The 24,663-nt window shown below is 39.6% G+C and overlaps 3 protein-coding genes across 4 annotated transcripts; 1 reads left to right on the forward strand and 2 right to left on the reverse strand.

Moving 5' to 3' along the window:
• Window positions 1-848: 848 nt before the first annotated feature.
• Window positions 849-2,349, reverse strand: LOC103708969 (E3 ubiquitin-protein ligase RNF181-like). The gene is made up of 3 exons (XM_008794100.4): window positions 2,172-2,349; window positions 1,977-2,056; window positions 849-1,527 (listed from the first exon to the last, which is right to left on the reverse strand). Exons 1-3 carry the CDS (start codon window positions 2,277-2,279, stop codon window positions 978-980), a joined length of 738 nt encoding a protein of 245 aa, XP_008792322.2. The 5' UTR covers window positions 2,280-2,349; the 3' UTR covers window positions 849-977.
• A 1,144-nt stretch (window positions 2,350-3,493) lies between these two features.
• Window positions 3,494-8,839, reverse strand: LOC103708971 (protein Mpv17). The gene is made up of 5 exons (XM_008794101.4): window positions 8,490-8,839; window positions 6,365-6,517; window positions 6,112-6,244; window positions 5,982-6,021; window positions 3,494-3,976 (listed from the first exon to the last, which is right to left on the reverse strand). Exons 1-5 carry the CDS (start codon window positions 8,742-8,744, stop codon window positions 3,889-3,891), a joined length of 669 nt encoding a protein of 222 aa, XP_008792323.2. The 5' UTR covers window positions 8,745-8,839; the 3' UTR covers window positions 3,494-3,888.
• Window positions 8,840-12,027: 3,188 nt separating this feature from the next.
• On the forward strand, window positions 12,028-20,356 carry LOC103708972 (probable sugar phosphate/phosphate translocator At1g06470). 2 transcript variants are annotated; one of them, XR_003386036.2, is made up of 13 exons: window positions 12,028-12,977; window positions 13,068-13,240; window positions 14,124-14,209; window positions 14,348-14,397; window positions 15,176-15,243; window positions 15,864-15,964; window positions 16,167-16,179; window positions 16,451-16,635; window positions 16,773-16,859; window positions 17,627-17,721; window positions 18,050-18,203; window positions 19,555-19,688; window positions 19,853-20,356. XR_003386036.2 is itself a non-coding variant. In XM_008794102.4 (12 exons), the coding sequence occupies exons 1-11, from the start codon at window positions 12,517-12,519 to the stop codon at window positions 18,168-18,170; spliced, it is 1,440 nt and encodes a 479-aa protein (XP_008792324.2). In that variant the 5' UTR covers window positions 12,029-12,516; the 3' UTR covers window positions 18,171-18,203; window positions 19,853-20,356. The 2 variants fall into 2 exon arrangements, 1 of the variants encoding a protein (XP_008792324.2); XM_008794102.4 differs by lacking the exon at window positions 19,555-19,688 and having other exon boundaries at window positions 12,029-12,977.
• Window positions 20,357-24,663: the final 4,307 nt, after the last annotated feature.

The raw sequence follows: 24,663 nt of genomic DNA on the forward strand, positions 1-24,663 counted from the left end.
AAAAAAGACCACGAATTTGGCAAGGTAGCACCTTTGTTATGTTAATTTAAATCACATTGTACATAACGTCATATACAAAAAAGAGGGTGCTTTGCTCGCATTTTTTGTCATAGCAACTGAAGTCACACATCACATGTTCCTGATCGATCCAATCAAATTCTTCTTTCTTTCTCTTCCTCACCAAAAAAAGGTGATCCTTAGGCACTAAAATTTTGGCTAAATATGAGGCAGACGCAATTAAGTTGAGCTTGCTCTGGCCTGACGAATGCCGGCAGTCTTGGACCAACTTAGCAAGTTCCCAGACTGATGCCTAAATTGGTCCTGGCTTGACTCGGACATAATTCCAGCCACCCAATTGAACGGCATACACAAGTGCTATGGTAAGGGAGCAGTTGCAACGAATAGCAAATAGTAGTGCTAGCCATATAGCCTTCTGCGTTCAGTCCGTGGCTAAGCACACGTTGACTAATGTCACATTAGAACTATTATAAGATTAATTTAAATAAATTATTGATTAAATAAATTTTTAAATTTTATTATTATTTTGATATGATATGTAGTTTTGCATGCTTGTATGGTTTACCATACAAATGTGCGACACTTATTACGCTCTTGATTTAGAGCGCGGCAATATAGTCTTCTTAGTTCAGTCTGGCTAACAAGGGAGTCTTAAGCTTCTGCACATCAATAAGCTTGTGCATACTTAGCTTTGGGGGGTACTCCCACCGAGGCACAAGATTTTTCACCAATTGATGGGGTTCGCACCATATGCTACTATAGTCATAATTCTCAGGCACTTCTGGCCATCCAAGATGGGATTCGAGTTCTTGTTTGGAAGCACAACACCATAATAATTATCACCGTCGCGACAATACATTAAATTAATTAAGTTCATAGGATGAGGAGCATCGCCACTTTATTTGATGCCTGCATAGGATTTAGACAACGAAAAACACCAATAGATGTGCATATATGTATCAATGACACGAATCATCATCTCGCGAGCGGCCAACCCAGTTGAAAGCCTCTTCCATGGCCCTTATTAGCAAGCTCAGTTCCCCAGCCAAGTTGTTCCCATGGTGGTTGTTGCTGCTGCTGCTGCTGCGGGACGATGACCCAGTAGTCTCCTCTCTCTCGGAGAGCGCATGCCTGCAGACCGGACAGTTGCCGTGGCCCTTCACCCATGGAACCAAGCACTCAGGATGGAACATATGGTTGCATGGAGTCATCATTACGTGCTCGTTGGGCACGAAGGCGTCCAAGCAAATCGTGCACCTCTCACCTTCATCCTTCCGATCGCCTTCCCGTGCCCTTCGCGTGGGATGGTACACGTGCTTCCCCAGCTTCTTCTTCGGAGCTTTCTTCGACGACTCCTTGGTGCTTAGGCCGCGCTCCTCCGGCCCCAGATGCCACTCACGCCGGATCTGCGGCGGGGCATCCCGAACGAACTGCCGGAGCCTGGGGTTCACCCTGTCCTCGACGTCGCCGGCGAGGACGCGTGCCGGGGAGTAGGGTTGTGATGGGAAGCTGATCAAGATTGCTCGAGTGTAAAGGTTTTGATGTGCAGCTAAATTAATTATGATAATTTTCATGGTTCCATATATATCTGTTTTGATGCTGTAAATTAATCATATTTTTGTAATACTGGCTGGTGCATTGAAGAATATGTATATCATTACAAAACCAAAAAAAGTCGTGAAAGAAGATTGGAATTTGCTGCTTTGATTAGAATTAATTTGATAAAAACGGGTTTCTTCTCCTTTTTTAAAAAAATTTATTTTATTTTTCTTCTCATACTCGTTCCGTTCTTGAACTTATATTTTCGACAAGCAAACGCCATCTAAAAGATCACGATTTTAAGTTCAAAATTTTCGATTTCAATGGAAGAATAGAATCATGTGAACAAAGCTTAAACAAAGAATACCATATATAACACTGTACATGGTAATTTTGTGGTAGAAATCCATAGTCCATACCGGGTGAAGCCATAGGGTCCACTCCTCACTCTTTCCTCGAATAATCTCCACGGAGCGTGCGTGCTCCTATCTTGATCTCCCTGGAAACGTTAATGAACAAAAGATGGATACATGCGTGCCCAAAAAAAGAAAAAAATGGGTACATGTTAGAGTTCTTTGGTGCTGATAATCAAAAGTTATAGACAATGAGCTTACCGGTCTCTGCCGGCTCCAGTACGAGTCATAATCTGGAGAGCATGATTCATACTCATCCCAAGCTCTTGAATTCCCTGGGGTGGTGAAGGCGAAGCTCTTAGAACTCATCCTTCAACTGCTGTTGGAGCTTGGAAGTTGGAACCCAGTTCCTGGCAATGGAGAGGAAAACTTCAGTTTTATGCCCTCCGTTTTATCCTTAATTTCTGGATGTACGAGAATCTACTTTTGCTAAGTGATGAGCACGCAGAAGGAGAATCCTCCAGCTGGTGGATGCTCTGTAACCTTATCGAAGGACCGACCAAGGATTGAGTTAGTGGGAAATCGAATTGTGGGAAAAAGTTCTAGAATGGAAGCCAAAAAAGAGGGCCAATATATATATATATATATATATATATATATATATATAAGGAGAGGAAGAAGAAAGGGAAAAAAAGGAGAAGAAGAAAAGGATTCTCGCTTATCTTTGTATGGGCCCGGTTTGGGCTCACAGTCATGCAACTCCAGAATCTAGGGATGAGCTCTGTGATTTTGTGGGCAGATGACCTCCACCTACATGCCGGGTGAGCTGTCCCCTTGGACTTGCATGGGTTGCATGGCAACTGGAATATAAAGATGGATCAAGATTTAGTTGATATTTGCGCCGTTATAGGTTTCAATTCCAGATCCAACTCTGATAATATCGTAAGAAATGCATATTATGAATCAAATTGAGCCAATTAAGATCTTGGGGTTGGTTAATTCAGTTTACTAAGTTAAGAGCCATTTATATCCCAAACCAACGTCGCCGAGATGAAAACATTTTCTTTTTTTTGCACCAAAGATTTGGATAGTTTTTGTGTAGCTATCAGGTTTCATTTGATGAATCTCATCAGGCTACACTGCAGTCCTGCGTCCACGCCTAACCAAGGCCACTTGCATTCTACCTGTCCAGTCAACAGCCATGCAGAAAAGAAAAAAATTTCTAGAGTAATATCAAATCCTAAATGTATATAATAATTTGATTAAAATTGAGATTAAAGAGAGAAGCATGAAGCCTGAGCACAAATTCAGGATAAAAATAGGGCAGTATCCCGACATTTATTTTTCTAGCAAGGAATGATGACCCGCTGCTTGTATCTTCCCTGTTTACTTTCTCTAACATATACAATATTTTTAAGGAAAGGAATAACCTATAATTTGATAAATAAAGAGCCATGTTTCAGTATGATGGAAACGGAAGCCGCATTCGGCATCAGACTCTCATCATCCAAATTAAAGTCTCTGCACATAACCATGCAATTTAAAAGGTGGAAGCTGATAAGAAAAGAGCAAGCCATCACGAATTGCAGAATAAGAACAGAGAAAGCCACCACATTTTTAATCTACAAGATTACAATAATCTAAAAGTAGACTTTGATCATAAAGCTGTTGTTGCAGCAAAACATTTTAATCTGCAAACAACTTGAAAATCGAAATTCCTTCTATCCACAATATAGGCCAGAAAAGAATCTGGAAAGAATATTCAAGTCTCAACAACTTATAATAATTTCTTCCAAATAAACAATTTCTAAGTTCTCCTGTTCACAAACTCCGGATAACTATATTCCACACCTCCAAATCAAATGTGATCAAGGAAACAGACACCTGCAGTGGCAAGAATAAGTGAAACCGAAGCCATTACCCCCACATTTTTAAGGGAGAGAGAACCTCCAGGTTTTGCCAAGCAAGCTCTAACAATTTATCTGCTCATAGTTGTTGACAAGTAAAAGTTCCAGAAAATGGAGCAGGAGGACATGAATGCAACACGAGCAGCTAGAGGGACCACCCTGAAAACATGAAGTATCAGCACCAAGATGGCATTCAAGAGAAAGAACAATTTCCATCTGATCAACTATAGAGTAATGAGTTTAAGAAAAAAAAGTATGAAACCTATGGACTTCTCATTTGAGGAATGTTTCACATGCAAAGCAGCGAATTGCTGGTTAGCGACAGCAATGCTATCTAAGTTATATGTTCTCTAACCCTAACCAGTCTGGGCTCCATTACAGATATAGTTAAGATGGTTACTATGAAGAACATAAACTTTTTTGCAGCCTCCATTTCTTCAACAGAATTCCAGCACTGCAATAGTTTGGGAAACCAGAACACAAGGCAGCCCTCAGTTTCCCACCAAAACCAAATACGATTTCAGCCTTCTTAGGAGGATCTGGGTGACTGTAGGCCGATGTGGGGTACTACATGATCTCTGCAGCTATATATTCACATTGAGAAACTAGCACAGGGACATTTTATTCAGGCAAAATGTATATTTAAAACATCATAAAAATAACTAATCTAGGTGACGTGGTTATTGTTACTTGAGAAATTCTCTATATAAAAAGGACTCCAGACAGTTCAAAGCATTTTCCAAGTATTATAATGTTAACTTTCTATTGACCAATAAATTTATAATACTCAATCTTAGTCTTAAGCTGAAGTTGGTGGAATGTCATTTATCACTTCTCTCGATAAAGCATTGCCCAAGCCAAAATTTGTCATCTCGATACTGGACCCTGTACCAGTAACATCTTGATATAGTGTCGGTATGCCCGGCACAAAGTCAGTTTGTGCCAACACTCGGTACACTCTGTATCACATATTGGTTCAGTATTGGTATAGTACAGTATATGTACCTACCGATATGGCATACCATGGTCCAAACCAATCAGCTGTTAGAGGTCTTTTCTTCCCCTCATCTAATTTCATCAACATGTTCTGCACCACTGATTAAACAAGCAAAACTTCCTCGTGATAATTGGCAGACAGTGTGACTTTTGTAACCTCTTAGCCAATGATCATATCTCAAAAGTAAAAATATTTCAATAAGAAATATAGGCACGGGCATTGCTGAGAACCCTAACTAGTAGGAAACTAGTATTAACCAACAAAAACAGGATCGAATCAAGTGAATCCATTAAAAAAAAAAAATCTAACCATATACCCTTGTCTGCCTCGCAATTTATGAGAAATGTGTTTTTTTTTCCTTTACAAATGGGATCCACTAGTTGAAATGTCAACAAGACAAATATGTGAACTTATCCCAATTGCCACATGAAGTTTCATATAAGCAACCGTCAAATTCAATGAAAATACATAGTTCAACTTCTAGGGCGACCAGCATGACTATGATGTGCTAACTTGCCCTGACTGACTGCATGAACAGGTATCAGAAGAACTGAATTTCTAGGTCACCTGAATAGGCATGCTCAGGTAGTGATCTATATGCGAACAGACAAACAGAACAGGTCTCACATACTTTAATATGAAATCCAAAATAAAATGCAAAAGATCGCCAAACCATATACATGCAAGTGTAGTCTACCTGCACCATCATTACATGGTTCTAATAGTTGGTGATTACAAAATGACAAAAAAGAATGCAGTTCCGTAAGTAGAATGTTTAATACATGTCCTTATTTTGTTTGTTCAATAATTCTTAAACATTAGGGATACCGGTATGAGATTACATGTCTGTCATCAAGAACTTACAGATGTTCAGCTGAAACTGTGGTAACATTCAAAGATACATATAAACAAATATTATAGGTGGTATTCTGGCATGTGTTAATCCCAAAAAACTACTTCAAGTTTCTGCATGGTATTGTTACAGCAAAAAGCAAATAATAAGTCAGATAATTTTTCCTTAGTTTTGGCGTAAATAAGGATCCAAAGTTTTGACATAGCAAAGGATCCAACTGACTGAAATATCAGTTAGTTGGTTTTAGATTACTTCATATTATCACTACCATTATGGTGAAGCAATATTTCAAGTTCAAAGGGCCGAAAGATTACCCAAAATTAAGTATTGAAACAGGAATCCAAAACCTAAAGCCTGCATAAGGACAAATTGAACACAAAAGGTCAGTGAATTATTTCTGACTTATCCAGCCATCAAAAAAATATAGATATAGAAGCTCCTCACCGTAGAGAAGTGTAGGAAGAGCATCCTTTTGATACTTTGAAGGTAGCTGCGATAATTTCCCTAACCAAAAATTATTCCATGCAAAAACAACAGCAATAACACATGGACCAAGTACAATCTGGTTTAGTAAAACCTGAAGGGGAAAAAATGAAGATCAGCTGAATCAACAACTCTTTATGTTTCCAATAAAGTGACAAAGGAAGCCCTACATAATGCCATTACATGTTCAATACTAAAGCTCAAAATACATTACCTTAAGCGATAGGTTTACAAGTGTTTGCTTTGGCATACAATGATCAAGGAATTGATACCATGCATAAGAGCCTGGACCATAAAGAAGAAACCCATAGGAAGCCATGCGTAGTGCACGAAGCCAATCATGTGACAGGAGCACTGATGTGATGCCCTATGAAGAAAATATATTGACAATATTCAGACATGACTCCAAACACAATACAGTAATTACTAATAAGATGTTATACTATAAACGGGATTCATATGAATCTAACGATTATAATCCAAGAAAACTTACTAGAAATTCTGGTTTGCAAGATAGAAGCCAATATTTCAGCTTGGAAAATATGAGTGCATACCGTACTAATGAGAGATCAGACAATCAACATAAAAAAAAAAAAAATGAATATTGGGAATTTCTTTTTTGAGAGGTAGGCTTAAGCAATTTTTTTTATGGATGTAAGAATGTTATAACCCAATTTCCGTGGATAATGGTCAAACATATTCAATTATAATAGGCCAAACAACCTCTCTTGTACAGTCCGTAGAGCATGGCAATGTGCAGTTCATAACTTTAACACAACTCTTCAACATACAGTGGATTAAAGACCAAAAGTTTGCCACATATAAAGCAATATAGCATGGTACTTTGATATAGTGTGTACAAATTGATCAGTAGACTGGATATTTGGAACCAAGATAATATATGGCTAACAACAGAGTGATGATGGATCTTAAATTGTTGTACACATTCACAATAAATAAGAAGTAGTAAAGAAAGGGACCCATTTAAGATATCAGACAATAGGATAACAACCAGTCAGTTAGCAAAAGCATCAAGCACAAGTAAAGTGCTCAACACAATAGTATATAAACCCCTTTTTCATAAATGACCACCCATCTACTTATAAATCAGAGTGTGCTTATGGAAGGGCTAGCTCTTGATGATGTGAAACATGTTATATATCAAAATATTAGTTATTTTATTACTGGACAATCATGCAAACTCGATCGAGCAAAGGTCACCTCTATTCCAACACAAAACCTCAATTACAGGATAGAACATTAAATCAAGCGAGGAGGCCCATTTTACTTCATCTCTTACTAACAAAGGACATGAATGCTCAATTGGAGACACAGGACGAATTATGAACAACACTACAAAGCACAGAAGAACGATGATAGAAGAGGCCGTTGGAAGAAGAGAGCATAACCATAATGAATTTAATTAAAGTGGATACCAAGAACGAAATGATGGAAATGTCCAAACCAGGCATGTGGATTGTTAAATCCACTTACGAAATAGCATGACACCAGGCTAAGGGAAAGGTGTGAAGGCTAGGGTGAGATTTCATTGAAACAGTAAAAGATCCATTACCTGGAATTCTGCCACCCATGTTTCTTCACTAAAGAGAACAACCACTATAACTAGCAACAACAATAAAAGAACAACCTGAAGTCATCTTCACAAGGGATCATAGTCAGTGCAATATTCTTAATCTCTTCAGTGAAGCCCTAATGATTTACGTACCATCCATTTGGACTAATAAGAAAAATCATACCGTTCAATTTGAATTCAAGGTTATATCACTAAGATAGCAGCACAAGAAACTACATTACATTTAGCAGCTCTCTAAAACTTGTCATCCTTGTGCCAGCTTCAAATATTGCTAGACAAAGGGAGAGATTTCAACCTCACCCGCTGCGAACAACCAATTCCATTCATGAATCATTCATGTGCGAAGCAGCTAGTAGTTGACTTAGCATTCTTTGAAATGAAAGAAAAGAATAAAAAATGGACATGTTACAATGCGAACTGCGATTAAAGACGGGGTCCTGAGGGTCCTGTACAATTCAAGGCACAACAACCACATTCAAGAAAGACTTTCCAGCAAGAAAACAGCTGCTAAGCACACCAGATTACTGATGATATGCCACTATCAAGATGTCTAGCTTCTAGATCTCTAATGAATGCCATTTTTTTTTTAACCACAATTTCTCACTGCTTGATGTCAACAGAAAAGATACAAATGCGCACTCCACGATATAGATTCATATATATGTAAGATTATCCTGCGAAAGGACGAGGGTTTTCCGGCATCCAAGAATCTATTTATAGGATGGGGAAAAGTGGTGGGACTTGCCTTGTTCTCTGAATCCGGCTTGCCGCGGCGATGGGCGACCCATCGGTCCCTCACCTGGGCGACAGTGTCGCCGGTGAGGACGAGTGAGGCGGCGACCGCGGCCTGTTTGAGAGGGAAGTCGGCGAGGGACCACCCACGCCCTTGGACGTTGACGGATTCCGAGGAGGAGGATTTGGGTTTTCTCCTGGAGCGATGTCGGTGGCCTCTCGGAGAAAAATTCCACCAGAACAATCCCCCCTTCCCAAGAGCATCCATTTGGGGAAAGGAAGAGAACCGAGGGGGCGGAGCGACAAGAAGCCTCCAATCTCACAGGAGGAGCGCGCCAAGCGGTGTCCGCAAGATGAGTGCACGATCACAGCCGCTCGTTCTTATGAGTCATTCATCGCACGTTTATCTTGATGCACCGACAGTTGTAATTGACGACATCACGGCCACGTGATGCACGCCGTATTGTCGTGTCGAATATCTCCTCCTTACGGTGGCCTCAGCTCCTACCGGTAGAATATATCTCCCTCCATTACTAGATGGCGGGTAGATCATTTTTTATCCTTTGTTTGATACGAAAGATGGGTTGAAGGAGAATAGATGCGGAAGAAGGGATGGATCAAGTATCCTCTGGTAAAATATTGGACGATGGAGAAAAATGATTCCATACCCTATTTGGTACAGAAAGAATAAAAGGAATAATGAATGATGTTTGTATAATATTTTTATTAATTATTTTTTATAAAAAATATTATTATTATCAATTTATAATACTTATTTGTATTAAAAAAATAGGACAATATATAAATTTATAATATTTATAATTTATAATTATATAAAAATTATAAAAATTATAATTATAATTTAATTATATAAATAAATTATAAGTTAATTATATATAAAGTAATTTATTTAAATGTATTAATTATATAAATAACTAGTTAACTTATAATTTAATTTAAATAGTTAATACATTTTATATAAATAGTTAACTAAAAAATAGTGAATACACATAGAAAAAAATGGAAGCAGTGATAGAATTTTGTCAAAAAAATTAATAAGAGATAATTTTATCAATATAGAAATTTAATTCTAAACCCCTCGCTTCCCTCTCCCCACTAAGTGGACTGACGAGATCCTCTACCTCGACGAGTCTGGCGGCGTCATCGGCTGCGGTCGCGGCCTTTGCAAGAGCGACTTTTCCTGCCAGTAACTAATCTCCATAGTTCCCTTTCTTTCTTCTGATTTTCTCTCTTTCCCTCTCTCCTCTGATCTCCATATGATGGATGGTAGGTAGCATCGCAATTATAAGTCAACTTTGTAGCTTCTTTGTAAGGTATTCCTCCATCACGCGGGTGGTTCTATATACACCCCTCCTATTGCTCAGGACACCCCCCAAAAATTAAAAAAAAATTAAATACTCTCTACACCCCCCCATTTGCTAAGGACACCCCTAAAAAATTAAAAATTCCTAAATTACCCCCCACCCTCCCCACCCCCTCACCTAAATTGCTCTCTACACCCCCCAAACCCCCCCCCACCCCGCTCTTCCCCTCCAAAATACCTCGCCAACGCCCAAAACCCCCCGTTCCCCCTTCTTCCTCTCGTCGCCGGCATTCTCCCGATCTCCGACCACCTCGCCGGCTTCTTCCGGAACCACCTCGCCGGCTTCTCCCGAAATTTTTTTTTTTCACGGTTCGTGCTCCGTTCGGCACTGGATCGCCGAACAAAAGGCTTCTGTTCGGCTGAACAGTGCCGGACAGAAGCCTTCTGTTCGGCACTGTGCAGCCGAACAGAAGCCTTCTGTTCGGCACTGTGCAGCCGAACAGATCTGTTCGGTTGAGGGTTGCCGAACAGAAGGCTTCTGTTCGGCACTGTTCAGCCGAACAGAAGCCTTTTGTTCGGCGATCCAGTGCCGAACGGAGCACGAACCGTGAAAAAAAAAAATTTCGGAAGAAGCCGGCGAGGTGGTTCCGGAAGAAGCCGGCGAGGTGGTCGGAGATCGGGAGAATGCCGGCGACGAGAGGGAGAAGGGGGAACGGGGGAGGAGGGGTTTAAGGGGGGTTTGAGGGGTGTTTTTTTTTTCTTTTCAAAACGAAACGGAGGAGGAGGAAGGGGGGTGTATGAGAAAATTTCAAGGGCAATATGGTAATTACACTAAAGGTTAGTTTGGGTTTTTTTTTTTTTGGTTTTTGGGGGGTGTCCTGAGCAATAGGGGGGGTGTATATAGAACTACCCCCATCACGCTGGGACCGTTAAGCTATAGATTCTCCGGGACGGTTCAACTACTTTTTTTTTCTACTTTCATGATAAATATGTGATGAGGTTATGATTTATTTGGAACCAGAATACATTGCTTAATTATTTAAGTATGATAAAAGAACACAGATAATGCTCGTTTTGATAAAAATTGAGCAATTGCATGCGGGTCCCACAATGCAAATAAACAATTTTTTTTATCAGCGAGGAGGAAAAATTGGTGCAATTCATAGATTTTGTTACCAATGAGGTTGATGGTGTGTAGTTGCCAAATCAATATTTGTGGATTCAATAAATTGATATGTGCATTTTATGGGTATCCTAAGCATTTTTAATAAAAGGATCAGCTTGGATATGCTTAGGATGGCTTTATCGAAACTTGTCCCCAAATTGTAGTGATAAAGGAGGAGGTTTTAATCTGTTGCCAACTCACTGACTCTATGTACCATGACGAGAAGCGCGATGATGCTAGAGAGCTCGATGGTCAATTATTTTGGTCGGAATTGGAGAAGACGAGTGGCGCTCAATTGTTACAGCCAAGATTCTCATCAGATGACAGCACTCCGACTTAAAATATTACAAAGTAAAGAAATCTTCTAGCCGGAACGTATCCGGCAGGAACCCTTCGAGGCCCAAGTTAGTATGGTAATCAGGAAACATGAGGGGCTCGTTTGGTTCGTGGGAAGCATTTTCTTTTCTAGGAAACATATTCCTGAAAAGAGGATGTATGGAAAGATACTTTTGGCATGCTTAGTTGATAATGAAAAAGTGACAGATTTTCAGAGTACTTATGTTTGGTTGACCATCCACTTTCCTAAAAAAGTTATGTGTAATTCCTATTATACCCTTAATAAAAATTAGGTCTTTAATGTCTCTTTAATGCTGAAGGGCTTTTTTGAAAAAAAAAGCTCACGAAAGAGTAACTTTTCTATGTTTCTCATGGGAAAGACTTTCTCATGAAACATGAGAATCATATTTCCATGAAAATACAACTTTTCCATCTTTCTTCTCTGAAAACTCCAACCAAACAAGAGGCATCTTACTATTTTTTCGTTGACCACACTTTCCTCCTTTCTTCTTCCGCGGACCAAACGAGTCCGAGGAGTTGTCTCAGTCTCTAGGTATAAGTTAAATATGGTTTATATGGGATAACAAATCATTGTTTGTATTGTCGGTGGCTTATCTCGGATAGTAAATCCGATTTTTGGCGAGATAGATGGCTGCAGTGCACCATCAATTGCAACAACCCGGATGGACCCTAGATTCAAGTTTCATTTCTAGCCTACTCCGGTCTAAGTATCTTCTCCATCAGGCGCAGACCTGGCAGTTCCATTCCCGGAATGGGGCTGCGGAACATCAGAGCACAGAAGGGGCATGAATCGACGAAACCGCGGACCGGTAGATACGCTTCCGTCCCTCCGAATGTATCGCCGAATTGTCGTCTTCCGCAGCACCGAGTCGCAGCCCTCTCGTTGACTCACCACGGCCTAAGAACGTGAGAACGCCACCACGCCGACACCACCAGCGCCAAAAGAAGCGGAAAAAAAGAAGAAAGAATCTCAGATCCGAACTCCCTCAACTTTCTCATTCGCTTCACCCAATCTACACCTCCCTTTTCTCCCAAATTTAAACCACCTTAGCGGCAGAGATCTGATCTCATCCTTCCCGATCTCTTTCTTGAATCCGTTTTTGTCGAAGTTAGATTCAACCAAAAGATGGTTCTTGGGAGGAGGTTTTTAAGGCAAGAATGATGTCCTAGAGTTCAGAATAAGAGGGGAATTAGATGGGAGAAAGCAAATTAGGACCAGCGAAAGGTATGGGAGAAGAAGAAGAAGAAGAAGAAGAAGGGGAGACAACAGCGGCGGCGGAAACCAAGAGCGATGAGGTTGCGAGCAAAAACGACAGGCCAGTGCTCCGGAGGGAGCCGTCCTTCTCGCGGTGGTGCAAAGAGGACGCGATCGATGGATCTTCCGAGTCCACCATCGCAGAAGATTCTGACCAGCCACTGCTCCAAAGAGGCGGGCAGCAAAGCATGAATCAAAGCAGATCGGCTCATACCGGGGCGAATGGAAACGGGATGAATTACTCTCCTTTCGATATCGAGAATGGGATCCATGCTACCAATTCAAGAACGAAGCTGGAAACACTACAAGTCTCTGCGCAGAGCCCCCTCTCTGCAGCCAATATCATCAAGGCTTTGTTTTGTATACTGGTTTGGTACACCTTCAGTACCTGTTTGACGCTGTGGGTGTTTCGATCTTGCTAAATTATCTAGTTTTCTTATATCTAATTTGAATGATTGCAATAATTAGTCACCTTTTCCTCTGGGTTTAGGTATAATAAGACATTGCTTGGGGAACATATGGGGAAGTTCCCGGCTCCACTATTGATGAATACCGTTCACTTCACAATGCAAGCTGTTTTGTCGAAGGCTATTTTATATTTCCAGTCCCGGGGTTCTGAAAGCAGAGGCCCTGCGATGACATGGAGGGATTACTTCATCAGAGGTAACTTGATTGCCCTTGATTTGTTCTTTTTGATTATACATGCTATTGGTTTTACCGAAAAAACTTAGTCAATGAGGGAAGGAAGATTATGAACCAGCTGATTAACCAAGGAGCAATGATCTCGTGCTCACTAAGTTTACAGTAACATGTTGGAATCTTGGAAAGAAAAATATCTAGATTTTGATATACTGCACCAAAATTGACTACCAAATCCATTATCTGGTTTTGCCTTGATGCTCTGCATGGCTTGGTGATGCATTTATATAGGGATTCATGGACTCTTATCCATGCTCTGTCAGCTTTTTTTCCTGTGCAATTTGGATCTTTATATTTGTTGAGATTTTTGGGATAGTGAAAAGAACCTATAGTATGCAATGCAGTTCCATTTTATCAGATAACGGCAATTGAGGATGGCCAATTGGAAGTTCAATATTGTCCGAAAAATTTTCTTTCTTTCTTGTTGTCAGACTTCTGCATATGCTATTTGGCCTTGAGTTTAAACCATCATGGATGTAGCCCCATCAGATAGGATTGTACTCTATTGCTTGGTTGAATTTTTATTCCAATATACTCTTTCACTTGTTTGCTATCATCTTGAAAGCAACTTTTTTGCTTCTTTATTGGGTGGGACATTCCTGGACTCAATTATGGGGCATGAAATTCATGCGTTTATTTCAGTTTTAAGTTCATGTGCCATGTATGGTTCAAGAGGCATCATACACATATGAGATTTAATTCCATCTACAAATGGGTTATGCTTACTGCAACATATAAATTTTGATTTTTGAAGCCAAAAATAGGCAGTTCATTTGTGCATCAATATTATCTGTTTTCTGAACTTTCTAACTGGTAATGAAAAACACATGGATTCTTCTCTTTGCAGTTGTGCCAACTGCTATTGGAACTGCATTGGATGTAAACCTGAGCAATATTTCTCTTGTTTTCATATCTGTGACATTTGCTACAATGGTGAGTTTCATGTTCGATGGAAAGAATGTTTTTTAATTTCCAATACTTTATTTCTCATATATATAAATATGGGGTTTTGGTGTCTAAATCTTCTTGTTTATTTTCTGCTTTTCTGAACCTATGTCTCCTCTTTTGCAGTGCAAGTCTGCGGCCCCAATATTTCTCCTTCTGTTTGCATTTGCATTTAGGCAAGTTTTGACCTAAACTGATGAGTTCCATAGGATAATGCAAATACTCCGTATCTGGTCTGCTCTAGCATTTCTTAGAAGCTTGTTTTATCCTCCAAGTAATCGGAAATGATGGAACAATGGCTTAAAAGTTCAAGGCATAAACCTTTTATAAATCATCAAAAGATTTTGATTTCTCCATTATTATGATTGATCCATTTAGGTCATTAACGTCAGAGATAACTTGGACTTATCATATGTTTTATATCCATCAGCAAGAATGCCTCAAATATCTTACAAGAAATATTTCATGTTTGATTTCTATGGTTCAACATTGGTATTTTTTCATCAGCGTTCTACTGTGTTTGATTAATGCCTTAAGTCAACATGTACGTGTTCTTTTCATTAAATATTCCACCATATTCTTCTTTCTTCCTTTCTATTTTCACCTTCCATCAATTTTCATTGATAGATTGTACCTATATACCTGCTTTATCCGGCTTATCTGATAACTAGCTAAGGTCAAATTTGGAGACAATATTTCTGCAAACATTATCTGGAGTTATTATGTGTCTTTGCTGTCTTTTTTAATTTAGGATAGATTTATTAAATATTTTTTTCCAAAAAAATTGCAATTATTTGTTACATTGTGCTTGCTCTAATATATTACAAGTAACTAGTGAGGCTATGCATGTTCAGAAATGATGAGCCATGGGCCTTGTCACCTTTAATAGGCTTTTTTATTTCCCCCCTGTAATACATAGGCTTTATAACATATTTTCCTCTTCCATTGTAAAAGGTTGGAGAGTCCCAGTATTAAGCTTCTAGGTATCATCCTTATCATTTCCATAGGAGTTCTACTAACAGGTATGTTGTTTCATTAATTGCATCCATGCTATCTGTATATTAATAAAATTACATATGGCGTTCTCCATATTTACTTTCATTTCAAATGTCATTAGTTAGATAAAGTTACATGAGAGAAATGATATAAAAATTACTTCTAATCGACATTTTGGCTGTTAGAATCCTTACCTCTATAATTGAACTTCCAAACTTCTAAATCTGAAGAACAAAAAACTGCCACTTAAAGGCTATTGAAAATAAGGAAGCTTCCAGGTATCATCATTTAATACAGAAGCTGTCTTAGCCTCCATTTGTCTCTCACTTCCTCCCATACGAGTACAGTTCCCTCCATCTCTTTAATTTCTCATCTTTCATGTTAATCACTTTTATTCTATTCAGTTTTGAAAACCAAGCATAAAATTATTTGGATCCCCCCACCCCAACATGCTTCTCAGAGTGCTGTTATTGTGCCTGTAATATGACATCTGAGAACACACGGACATATTTTTTTTCTACTTGATTGGTATTTGCGATCTTTTTTCTTGAATTGCATACCTTGCTTCTTTTTTTTTCATAATTTCAATGTTTAATATTTTCCACTCCTAATACAATATCGTGTGGACTAATCCATTTTCTATTAGTTGCCAAGGAGACAGAGTTCAATATCTGGGGATTTGTTTTTGTTATGCTTGCTGCTGTTATGTCAGGCTTTCGCTGGTGCATGACTCAGATTCTTTTGCAGGTTTGGCTGTCAGTCCATGCTTTTTATTCACTTTTTTCTGCTTGAAGATTTCTGTCGTGAATATTAGTTAATGGAAATTTAAATAGATCATGTACTTAGATATACATTGTATTTATAACAATATATTTTATTTTCTTCTTCTTCCCTATCTAATTATTGACACTTCATTATTGGTGCATGTGGCTTCCAACTTAACATGAAGAAAGAGGCCTATGGTAAGCAATCTATCATGTTTTCTTACACTAGGATACCTATAGTTTAGATTACAGAAGGGGTTGTTATTGACGAACTAATGTGGGCAAACACTGCCCCATGGACACCACCACATGATCAGATGGGGGTGCACTGAGACAAGTTGTCTTAGATTCTTATTTACTTTGGCTATAATAGAGCTCGAGTAAAATGCAATATAGAATTTGTTCCATTGGTTGTAACTTTGATGATCTTCATAACAGTAATGAAAGACTTGTATTTGGTGTTACGTAGGTCTAAAGGATCCAATTGCTCTGATGAGCTATGTTACCCCTGTGATGGCAGTAGCTACAGCGATCCTATCTCTTATTATGGATCCGTGGCATAGCTTCAGGACAAATAAATACTTTGATAGTTCAAAGCATGTAATATTGAGTTGCCTGTTACTGCTTTTGGGAGGTTTCTTGGCATTTTTCATGGTAAGTTATGTATTGAACTCCATTATCTTTGAAAGTTGTTTAGGTACTGGCTTTAGGGGCTTTTGTTAGACATTAATGCCTGTAATAATCTTTTTGGCTGCATGCACTCAAAAGCAGTGACCTTAATCTTATTGCAGGTTTTAACTGAATATTTTCTTGTTTCGGCAACCAGTGCAGTAACAATAACAATAGCTGGCATTGTTAAAGAAGCTGTCACAATTTTGGTATGACTTGACTTTTTTACTTTATGCTCCTTAGCAATTCATATAATGTAATTCTGCTCTACATGTTGAAGCTACCTTTATGCTCTACAATCACATTCTGGTTTCTCTCTTTTCTATCTGATTTATCTGTTGACACACGTGAAGATTAGGCATCTTGCTAGTTATGCATTAACTTTTTTGATCATTTCATCAGTAGAATATGATTCATGTCATTATTGTATATCATCCTTTACACTTAGTAATATACCATGTTTTAGTGCTTTAGCTTGTATTTTTCATCTGCTAACCAAAGCATGATAAACCTGTAAAAATACATTATATCTATCACAGGAACATCTTGAGCCATCACTTGGAACTATGGAAAACAAACCCTTAAGATAGCCTGTCTTGGACAACAGTCTTTATCCATAGTCCCTGCCTTTACACTAATAAACACATCCTTTTTCATTTTTTGAATGAAAGAGATTTTCTCAAATTTAACAAGTCAACTTATAATTCCTGAGATTCAGATAGCAAATGATGTTGGTAATATTGCATCTGCTTTCCATCCATCATCACAATCTATTGTAACTTACGACCATTAGTTCTGCTCATTTTCCACTTGCTGTCTTGCTTTAATATTGGGTTATATTCTGTGAGTTCTTCTGTAGTTTTTCTTATTGATGAATATGTAGCCAAGGTAATATAGGTATGATAATATCTGTATGTTAAAATAAGTCAGTTTGTAGTTTGGTTTATATATTAGTAACGAGTGCACGGTATGTCAGGTTGCAGTTCTATATTTTCATGATCAATTTACCTTGCTAAAGGGAATTGGACTCCTCACGATAATGGTTGGGGTTAGTTTATTCAACTGGTACAAGTAAGTGAACATATCTCCTGTTTTCTGAAAGATGTAATTTTCTTGTAGTTGCTTGGTCTTTCAAGTGTTAATTTATCATATTGCTTTACTAATGGACACTCTCTAGTCTATATATCAACGATAACTATGAGTTTATGACCTTTTTTTTGACTCCATTAGATCTGTTAAAACATTACTTTAGCACTTAGATATCACAATTTATAAAATTTCTATATGCTATCATTTAAGATACTAAAAATGACCAGTAGTCATCTGATATATTTAGAAAACATTACTGCTGTCTCAAACCTGAATAATAATAAATCTATACTTCTGCTGACCATCTTAGATATCAAAAGCTGAAAAAGAGTTGGCCTAGCAAAACTGAAGATACAAATCCTCCCCTTCCCAACGTAGCTGCAAAGTACGTTATCATTGATGATGTTGATTTTCATGATGAAGAAACTTGATTTTTTGGCATCATATGCAACAGTTCTTAACTGGTAAGATCTTGTAGCATTACTTTTAAAGGAAGATTTTGAAAATTTATTTTTTATTTACATTGCATGCTCATTGCACTTTGCTATCAGTTTTTTCAAGTAATCTTCACTAATTTGTCTTGAATGTCTACCTTTACATTTGGAAATAATTTGTGCAATAGTTATATTCAAGTTGCACTTCCAATAATTGTTTGTAGACTCTCTATTCTAATTAGAGAGGGACATTGCTTCATTTTCGTTCCCCCCCTGAACTCCTCATTGCCCTAAAATATATCTTTTTTTTTTTTTATTGTAGCTATCGAATGTGTAATATTGAGGAAAATAAACTATTCAATGAATTTGAGAATAGAAGGCAAAACTTGTTACAAGGACTTTTAAAATTTGTCGAGAATTCTAGTTCTCAAGCCTTTTTTTTCACAGGCAAACATGTGTAAGCATAGAATGAACAAAAATCCTCTTCCAACCCCATCTTCTATAATAGCACCTACAACTATGATTGCCAACAAATTATGCCAACTAAGGCCTTGAGGCCTTAGATTAAGTCAAGAACTACACAAAGTAGGCTTAAAGCCATCTTGAGCTTGAAGCAAATATCTTCGGTTAGACCTACGTAGGGGAGCGGATCAGACATATATAGGACATTAGTATATCCATATTCATATCCATATCCACTTTTATTCAGCTGATACAAGTAAAAGTATCATTCTGAAACTAAAATTTGTATTTCAATTTGCTCTAAACTAATATGTACAAACTTGAAATTAGCTGTATCTGTATTAGTTCAAAATAGGTTTGGTTACAAATTGGATATCAGTCATATCCATATTGTTGAGAATTCTAATTCTATTTATTTAAAAAATCAGGATGCAAATCAGATATTCGTGAGAAAGAATTAGATCTAGAAAAGAACAAAGTTTAGGCTACTATTGTGGACGGCTCCAGTGTCAAAAATAGCCTAATATTACTAAAATATATCATGCAGAACTGCATCACAATAATTAACTCGCCAAACTCGCAAAAAGCCTCTTTCAAGTAAGAGAGGATATAAAACTAGCCATTTACCATGCTCGCCACCTCTCCCTGTTCACTGCACTTATTAATTCAAGCATGTGATGAGAGAAGTTTGAGCCTTGCCATCTTCAAAAGATACAGAATGAAAATGAGAAGAGTTGGGAAAAGAAATTACACCTCTCACTGAGTAAACCTGTTGATCTAATCATGGGAGGAGAGGGGGGGGGGGGGGGGGGGGGGGGGGGGGGGGGGTTGATGCAAGGATCAAATACAAAATCTGTCATAATCTCCCACTAAGTTCTGAAATCCTCCCATCAAGTGACACCATTTTTATCCTGGTCAGCTGCTTCAATTTCCGTGATGTGCGACCACCTTCTGAATAGTTCCATCAGCGCCTGCTCTCCCCACGACTTAATAATCTCTCACAAAGGCCGTGGTTCCTCAAAACAACATCCTGGGAGTTAGGATAAGCTATTGGTACGAAGTACCCTCCACCATATGTTTGAGAAGCTAAATTACCTAAGTTGAAGACTGGATTTTATTGCAAGATTGATGGCTAAAGCATGCTTGTTTTGTCAGTCAAGTTTCTTCTTTCTCTGGCAAATGAACCCCCATGCATCCATGTTATTTTAATGTTGCAGACAGGGTGATAAGTGGTTCTTCCTAGACTCACACAAATCTGTCAGCTTGGACTGCGAGCTTAGATGGCACACTCATAGTTCGCACACTGGATTGACTTCTCAGTTATCACACATGCAACCTCATGCATTCTGGTGGCTCTGGAATCCTACCATTCATCTACCAGAGCACCCTTCAGTGCCGTGCCAAAAGGTGACTTACCATACAAGCTCATCCTTATCTTGAATTACAATTAAAATGAACAACCGGGAGCAAAAATGTCTCCCCAAAAGTATCCTTGTGCCATTGGAACTAAATTTCTCATTCATGTATTTTAAGCATAGGATTTTGGAGGTCGCATGCAAATTGGTTAAATTTTAAATCACGTGTTTTTCTTTTTGGGTAATCATTTATTATGAGATTTCTTATACCTGTTAGTTGACTCCTGATTACATGTGAAGATGTACAGAATTTGTATAATTATGACATCAAAGCCTGCAATCAAGTGGGGCTTGGCCCCTTATATATACTTTGATGGTATCGTTTGCCTGCCCATCAAAAACTTGCGTGTTAATGTATACCGTTCTGTTGGTGGCTGACTCAAGTGCATTTCATCCTGAGAATTGCATTAATTTGGTTACAACTCTTTAATTGTTACCAATGGAGCAATTTACAGATTGGAATGATGGAAAGTCCTATTTGAGATGATGGGAGGGACAAGGAGTGCATCATTATGTATAAATGAGGAATTTGGTGGGCTCTATAGGGGTTCCCACCCATTGCATTAGCTCTCATAAGTTCCTTTGTCCCTCTGGTAATGCCTGAATTTTATAAGTCCAGTGCTTACCCATGTCTGGGATGTCCAGAAGGAAAAGTGATGTGGTCTGAGCACGAGGTAAATCATTACCCCTTAGACATCGTTATGACATGCTATGTCATTGGTAGTGTTTTTCTCTCTTCTACGTCAGGTCACGTCTGCATAAGCTATTTAATCTTCGCAGCTCTCTCTCCCCTCTCCTTCAATTTAGCCGAATGAAACCTGAAGCCAAACGATCCTGAGCACGTACAAAATTACAAATATCTCTACGGAAGCTTTTAATGAAATAGATGTGCTTTGGAACCACTATATATTGGTTGTTTTTTGAGAGCATGGATGGAATCTAAGATCGAGGCTGCATCTAAGTTGAATACATTCAAATTTCTAGATCTTAAATGATAGCCCGTCTGCAGCACAACATTTTGTTAGGTTGCAAGTTGGCCACGAAGCTATCAGGTTTTTAAGTTCTAAAATATCGGAATAGTAATGATTTGTTTCACTTGATATGGACCAGCCCGATAAGACTTTAACATTTAAATTATTGGGAAACCAGTTCTGAAGTTTCTACATAAAATTCAAAAAAGATGATCGTTTTAGCCATATCCCTTGCTAGCTTACATGGGATAACGTCCAAAAGTGGCTCATCTAATCTTGACTTTGATTTTAGCCAAATTAGACCTAACTCAGCATTGCTTATGAGAGCAAATCAGACCTGTCTAAAAGTGGTTCCAAGTTTTGTTTTTCCCATGTAATTTTCAAGCGCAGACCAAATGCACTTAGCTTCCTTCCAAAAGCGGCTGATGCAGGACAACTACAGGAAGGAGAGGGAAGGGGGAAGAAGAGGAGGGGAAGAAGAAGAAAGAGGAGAGGAGAGGGGAAGAAGAAGGGAAGGAGGAGAAGAGGAGGAGGAAGAAGAAGACCAATTTTCATTCATTAATTCATTAAACCCTAAACATGAGGATGGACCCATATATATAGGGTCACAAAATAACAAATAAACCCCTACAAATAAAATAATTCCAAAAAGCTCCTAAAATGACAATATGCAAATAAACCCAAATGACAATATGCAAATAAATCCAATCAACATAAAATAAATCAATCTAAAATAAAATCAGGCTGGCTGAATCGGCTGGAACCCGCTGAGCTGGCTGGATCCTGTGGCGACCGGCTAACCTGGCACTGGTGTCCGCACCAACTCTCCTCGGGTGGAAAGAAGTCGACCTCGACGAAAGCGGCTCGGTAAAGCCCCGGTAGTACTCCAACAAGTCCGGGTCAATCGGCGGTATCTCCTCGCGCTGGATCCAAGTGTAGCCGGACCTTGGTCGTCCTCGCCAACGAACCAGGAAATGTTGGATGCCTCCATCACTGGTAAAAACTATTTGCTCGGCTAAAATAGAATCAATATACTCTTTTTGTGCTCGATGGAGGGTAAAAGGAAACAAAGATGGCATGGAATCAATAATAGGATAAACATCAGGCGCAGGAGAGTGTGCAGCAAAAGAGTCATCATGGATTGCAACCAAATCTTTAATATTAATAGTAAGGCTATGACCGAAATCAAATGGAAAGTCAATGGCATAGGCGTCAGTGCCATCTTTGTGCAACACCCTAAATGGTCCAATACTAAGAGACTGCAATTCCTTAAGATGGATCATTACGTAACCCCAAGTTTGAAATTCTTTAGCATGGAAATCAGCTTGCATCTTATACTGAGCAGTACATGCATGAATGCCCTTATGGATTTCCTGATACAACTTATGAATGTGTTGTGTAAATGCATATACAGGCTCAGAAATCCTAACATCAATTTCGATGGGTTGTGCGAGGGCATATCCAATTACACTCACGGTAGACTGGTCAGACTCGTTATCTGACTGTGCAAGCGAGCTAGGTGGAGTGTGGGTGCATCCTAGGGTTTCAGGTTTGTCATCACACTCTTCCTCAATGTCCTGAATGTCATCGAGGTTTGGTTCATAGATTTGCTCCTCTAAGTCATCTATGTCACCTCCCTGCTCTTGCTGAGCAATAACGAAAAATTTGTTCGCACATTGGGAGGTATCGTGACCAAAACCTTGGCATTTGTAACACCGAATTTTGGAATGTGGTTTGGGAGGCTCACCAAGCATTCCCTTGCCATTAGTGTCGCGGCCTGTGACATGGGCAGTAGGAGGGGGCCTATGAGTAGTGGACCCTACAGAAGGTTTGGACCCTAAGGAATTAAGGCCGGTGGGAGTGCTTCGTGTGTCAGGGCGCCTTACAAATGTGGACTTAGTGTTCCATCGATTTAGGAGATCGTCTTGGTAGTTAAGGGGCAGGTATTTTTCTTTAAGTCTCTCTTTCATCTCTACCCAATCAGTTACTTCATGTTGATGTCTCTTAGCTAACAGATGTTCGGTACTTTGCCAGAAAAGTTTAGCTCGACCAATGAGTTTCATTCTAGCGAATCGAACTTTTTTGTTCTCAGACAGATTGTACCACTCAAAGAAGTGGTCCATTTCGTGTAACCAATCGGAGAAGACTTTCGGGTCAAGACGACCGTCAAAAGTGGGGGCTTCCACCCTAATGCCTCTCATTACGTCTTTATCAGGGTCACGAAGAGCTCTGGGTTCTACGTTATGTCGGTAACCTCTATCAATATTAGGAAAGGGACCTGGTCCTCTAGGGCGAGGGTAGGCATAATGGTGACCCGGAACAGACCTATTATCAAAATTGTCCTGCCGAACAGAGTCTTGTTGTTCTAGGAGTTGTTCTAGGGTGTCATCCCCTTCAAGACCTGGTAAATGGGAGGTACTAGTTTTCTTAAATCCAATAACCCTCTGAAGTGAAACCTTGATCGAATCAAGTCGAGTATTAACCTGGGTGGACATTGTGGTTAGGTCATGAATTTGGGCGTTGTTTGCTTGGACTTGGGCATTCGTATTTTGGACTTGAATATTAGTTTTTTGAACTTGGGCATTAGTGTTTTGGACTTGATCATTAGTGTCGTGGATAGCTTTTAATAGGGCTTCAATTTTGGAATCCATGTCTAGGGGGGACTCAAGATGAGATGCGACACGACCACTACGTAGATGCATAAAATGAATGACAAAATGTATTAGCCGACCAACTATAAAGGTTCCTAAGTAGACCTAATGCATGAAATGAATCCACAATTGCAAAGTAGATGCTCAATATAATCGGAAGCTAACTCACGCAATTGAAATTGGCTTTGAATTACGTAACAAATTCAGATAAGTAGTTGCAGTCAAATAGTACTAGTTTTCAGTGTGTTGCAGGGATGCACAGAGCCTCAAAGAACTTCCAAAGATTAGGTAGCCCTACAATTAATAACAAAGACAGGCCACTACTAGGGTTTTGGTGTTGTTTGGAGTGGATGTGTTGAATTTTAGGAAGCAATATCAATAGAGCACATAAGAGTTAATTAATTCTAAATTTAGACAAACAAATAAAATTGGCAGTAAAGGAAGAAGCCTGACTTGGGCTGGGGCGACGATCGATGCGCGGTTGCAGCTGATGGACTCTCCAGTTGTTGAAGTGAGGATTGGATCCAGTAAACTTAGCGGGCTTGAGTGCAGCTTCAATAACTTGGTGGACGACGGGCCGGCTGATTGGGCTTGGGGCCGTTGAGGGATCAGGCCTAAGACAAGATTGGGCCCGTGGCAGAAAATGGAAGAGGCGGGGAAGAGAAGGTGATGGTGTGAAGTGGGAGAGGGGTTTTGGGAGAGACGGCCGGCAGTGAGAGAGATGAAGGGTGGGGTATGCGGCGGCCGGCAGGCGGCGACGGAAGGAGGCGAGCGGCGGTACTTAGGCGGGGCGAGGACGGCGGGCGTGCCTCGGGTGAGATGCGGCCGGAGGAAGGTCGTGGGCGTCGGCGGTACAACGCGGCGGCGAGGCGGAGGCGGCGGTAGCGGCGTTGCGGAGACGGCGGTGCGTTGAGGTGGGGCGGCGTTGTGCGCGAGCGAAGGCGAAAACAGCAAGGCGAAGAGGGCGGTGCTGCACGGGAGGTGAAGTGGC

This window comes from Phoenix dactylifera, chromosome 11 (assembly GCF_009389715.1).
Source record: "Phoenix dactylifera cultivar Barhee BC4 chromosome 11, palm_55x_up_171113_PBpolish2nd_filt_p, whole genome shotgun sequence".
In the NCBI taxonomy this organism is placed as follows: domain Eukaryota; kingdom Viridiplantae; phylum Streptophyta; class Magnoliopsida; order Arecales; family Arecaceae; genus Phoenix; species Phoenix dactylifera.

Bases quoted from the DNA above. Each gene is read 5' to 3' on its own strand.
- LOC103708971 (XM_008794101.4), bottom strand. From the start codon at position 8,744: ATGGATGCTCTTGGGAAGGGGGGATTGTTCTGGTGGAATTTTTCTCCG. The intron at 6,518-8,489 runs GCAAGTCCCACC...TTTTCTTCATAG, and splicing joins AGCCGGATTCAGAGAACAAG to GGCATCACATCAGTGCTCCT. The intron at 6,245-6,364 runs GTAATGTATTTT...TTTCCCCTTCAG, and splicing joins TTGTAAACCTATCGCTTAAG to GTTTTACTAAACCAGATTGT.
- LOC103708969 (XM_008794100.4), bottom strand. From the start codon at position 2,279: ATGAGTTCTAAGAGCTTCGCCTTCACCACCCCAGGGAATTCAAGAGCT. The intron at 2,057-2,171 runs GTAAGCTCATTG...TAACGTTTCCAG, and splicing joins ACTGGAGCCGGCAGAGACCG to GGAGATCAAGATAGGAGCAC. The intron at 1,528-1,976 runs GTATGGACTATG...AATCTTGATCAG, and splicing joins GGACCCTATGGCTTCACCCG to CTTCCCATCACAACCCTACT.
- LOC103708972 (XM_008794102.4), top strand. From the start codon at position 12,517: ATGGGAGAAAGCAAATTAGGACCAGCGAAAGGTATGGGAGAAGAAGAA. The intron at 14,398-15,175 runs GCAAGTTTTGAC...CCATTGTAAAAG, and splicing joins CTGTTTGCATTTGCATTTAG to GTTGGAGAGTCCCAGTATTA. The intron at 16,860-17,626 runs GTATGACTTGAC...ACGGTATGTCAG, and splicing joins AAGAAGCTGTCACAATTTTG to GTTGCAGTTCTATATTTTCA.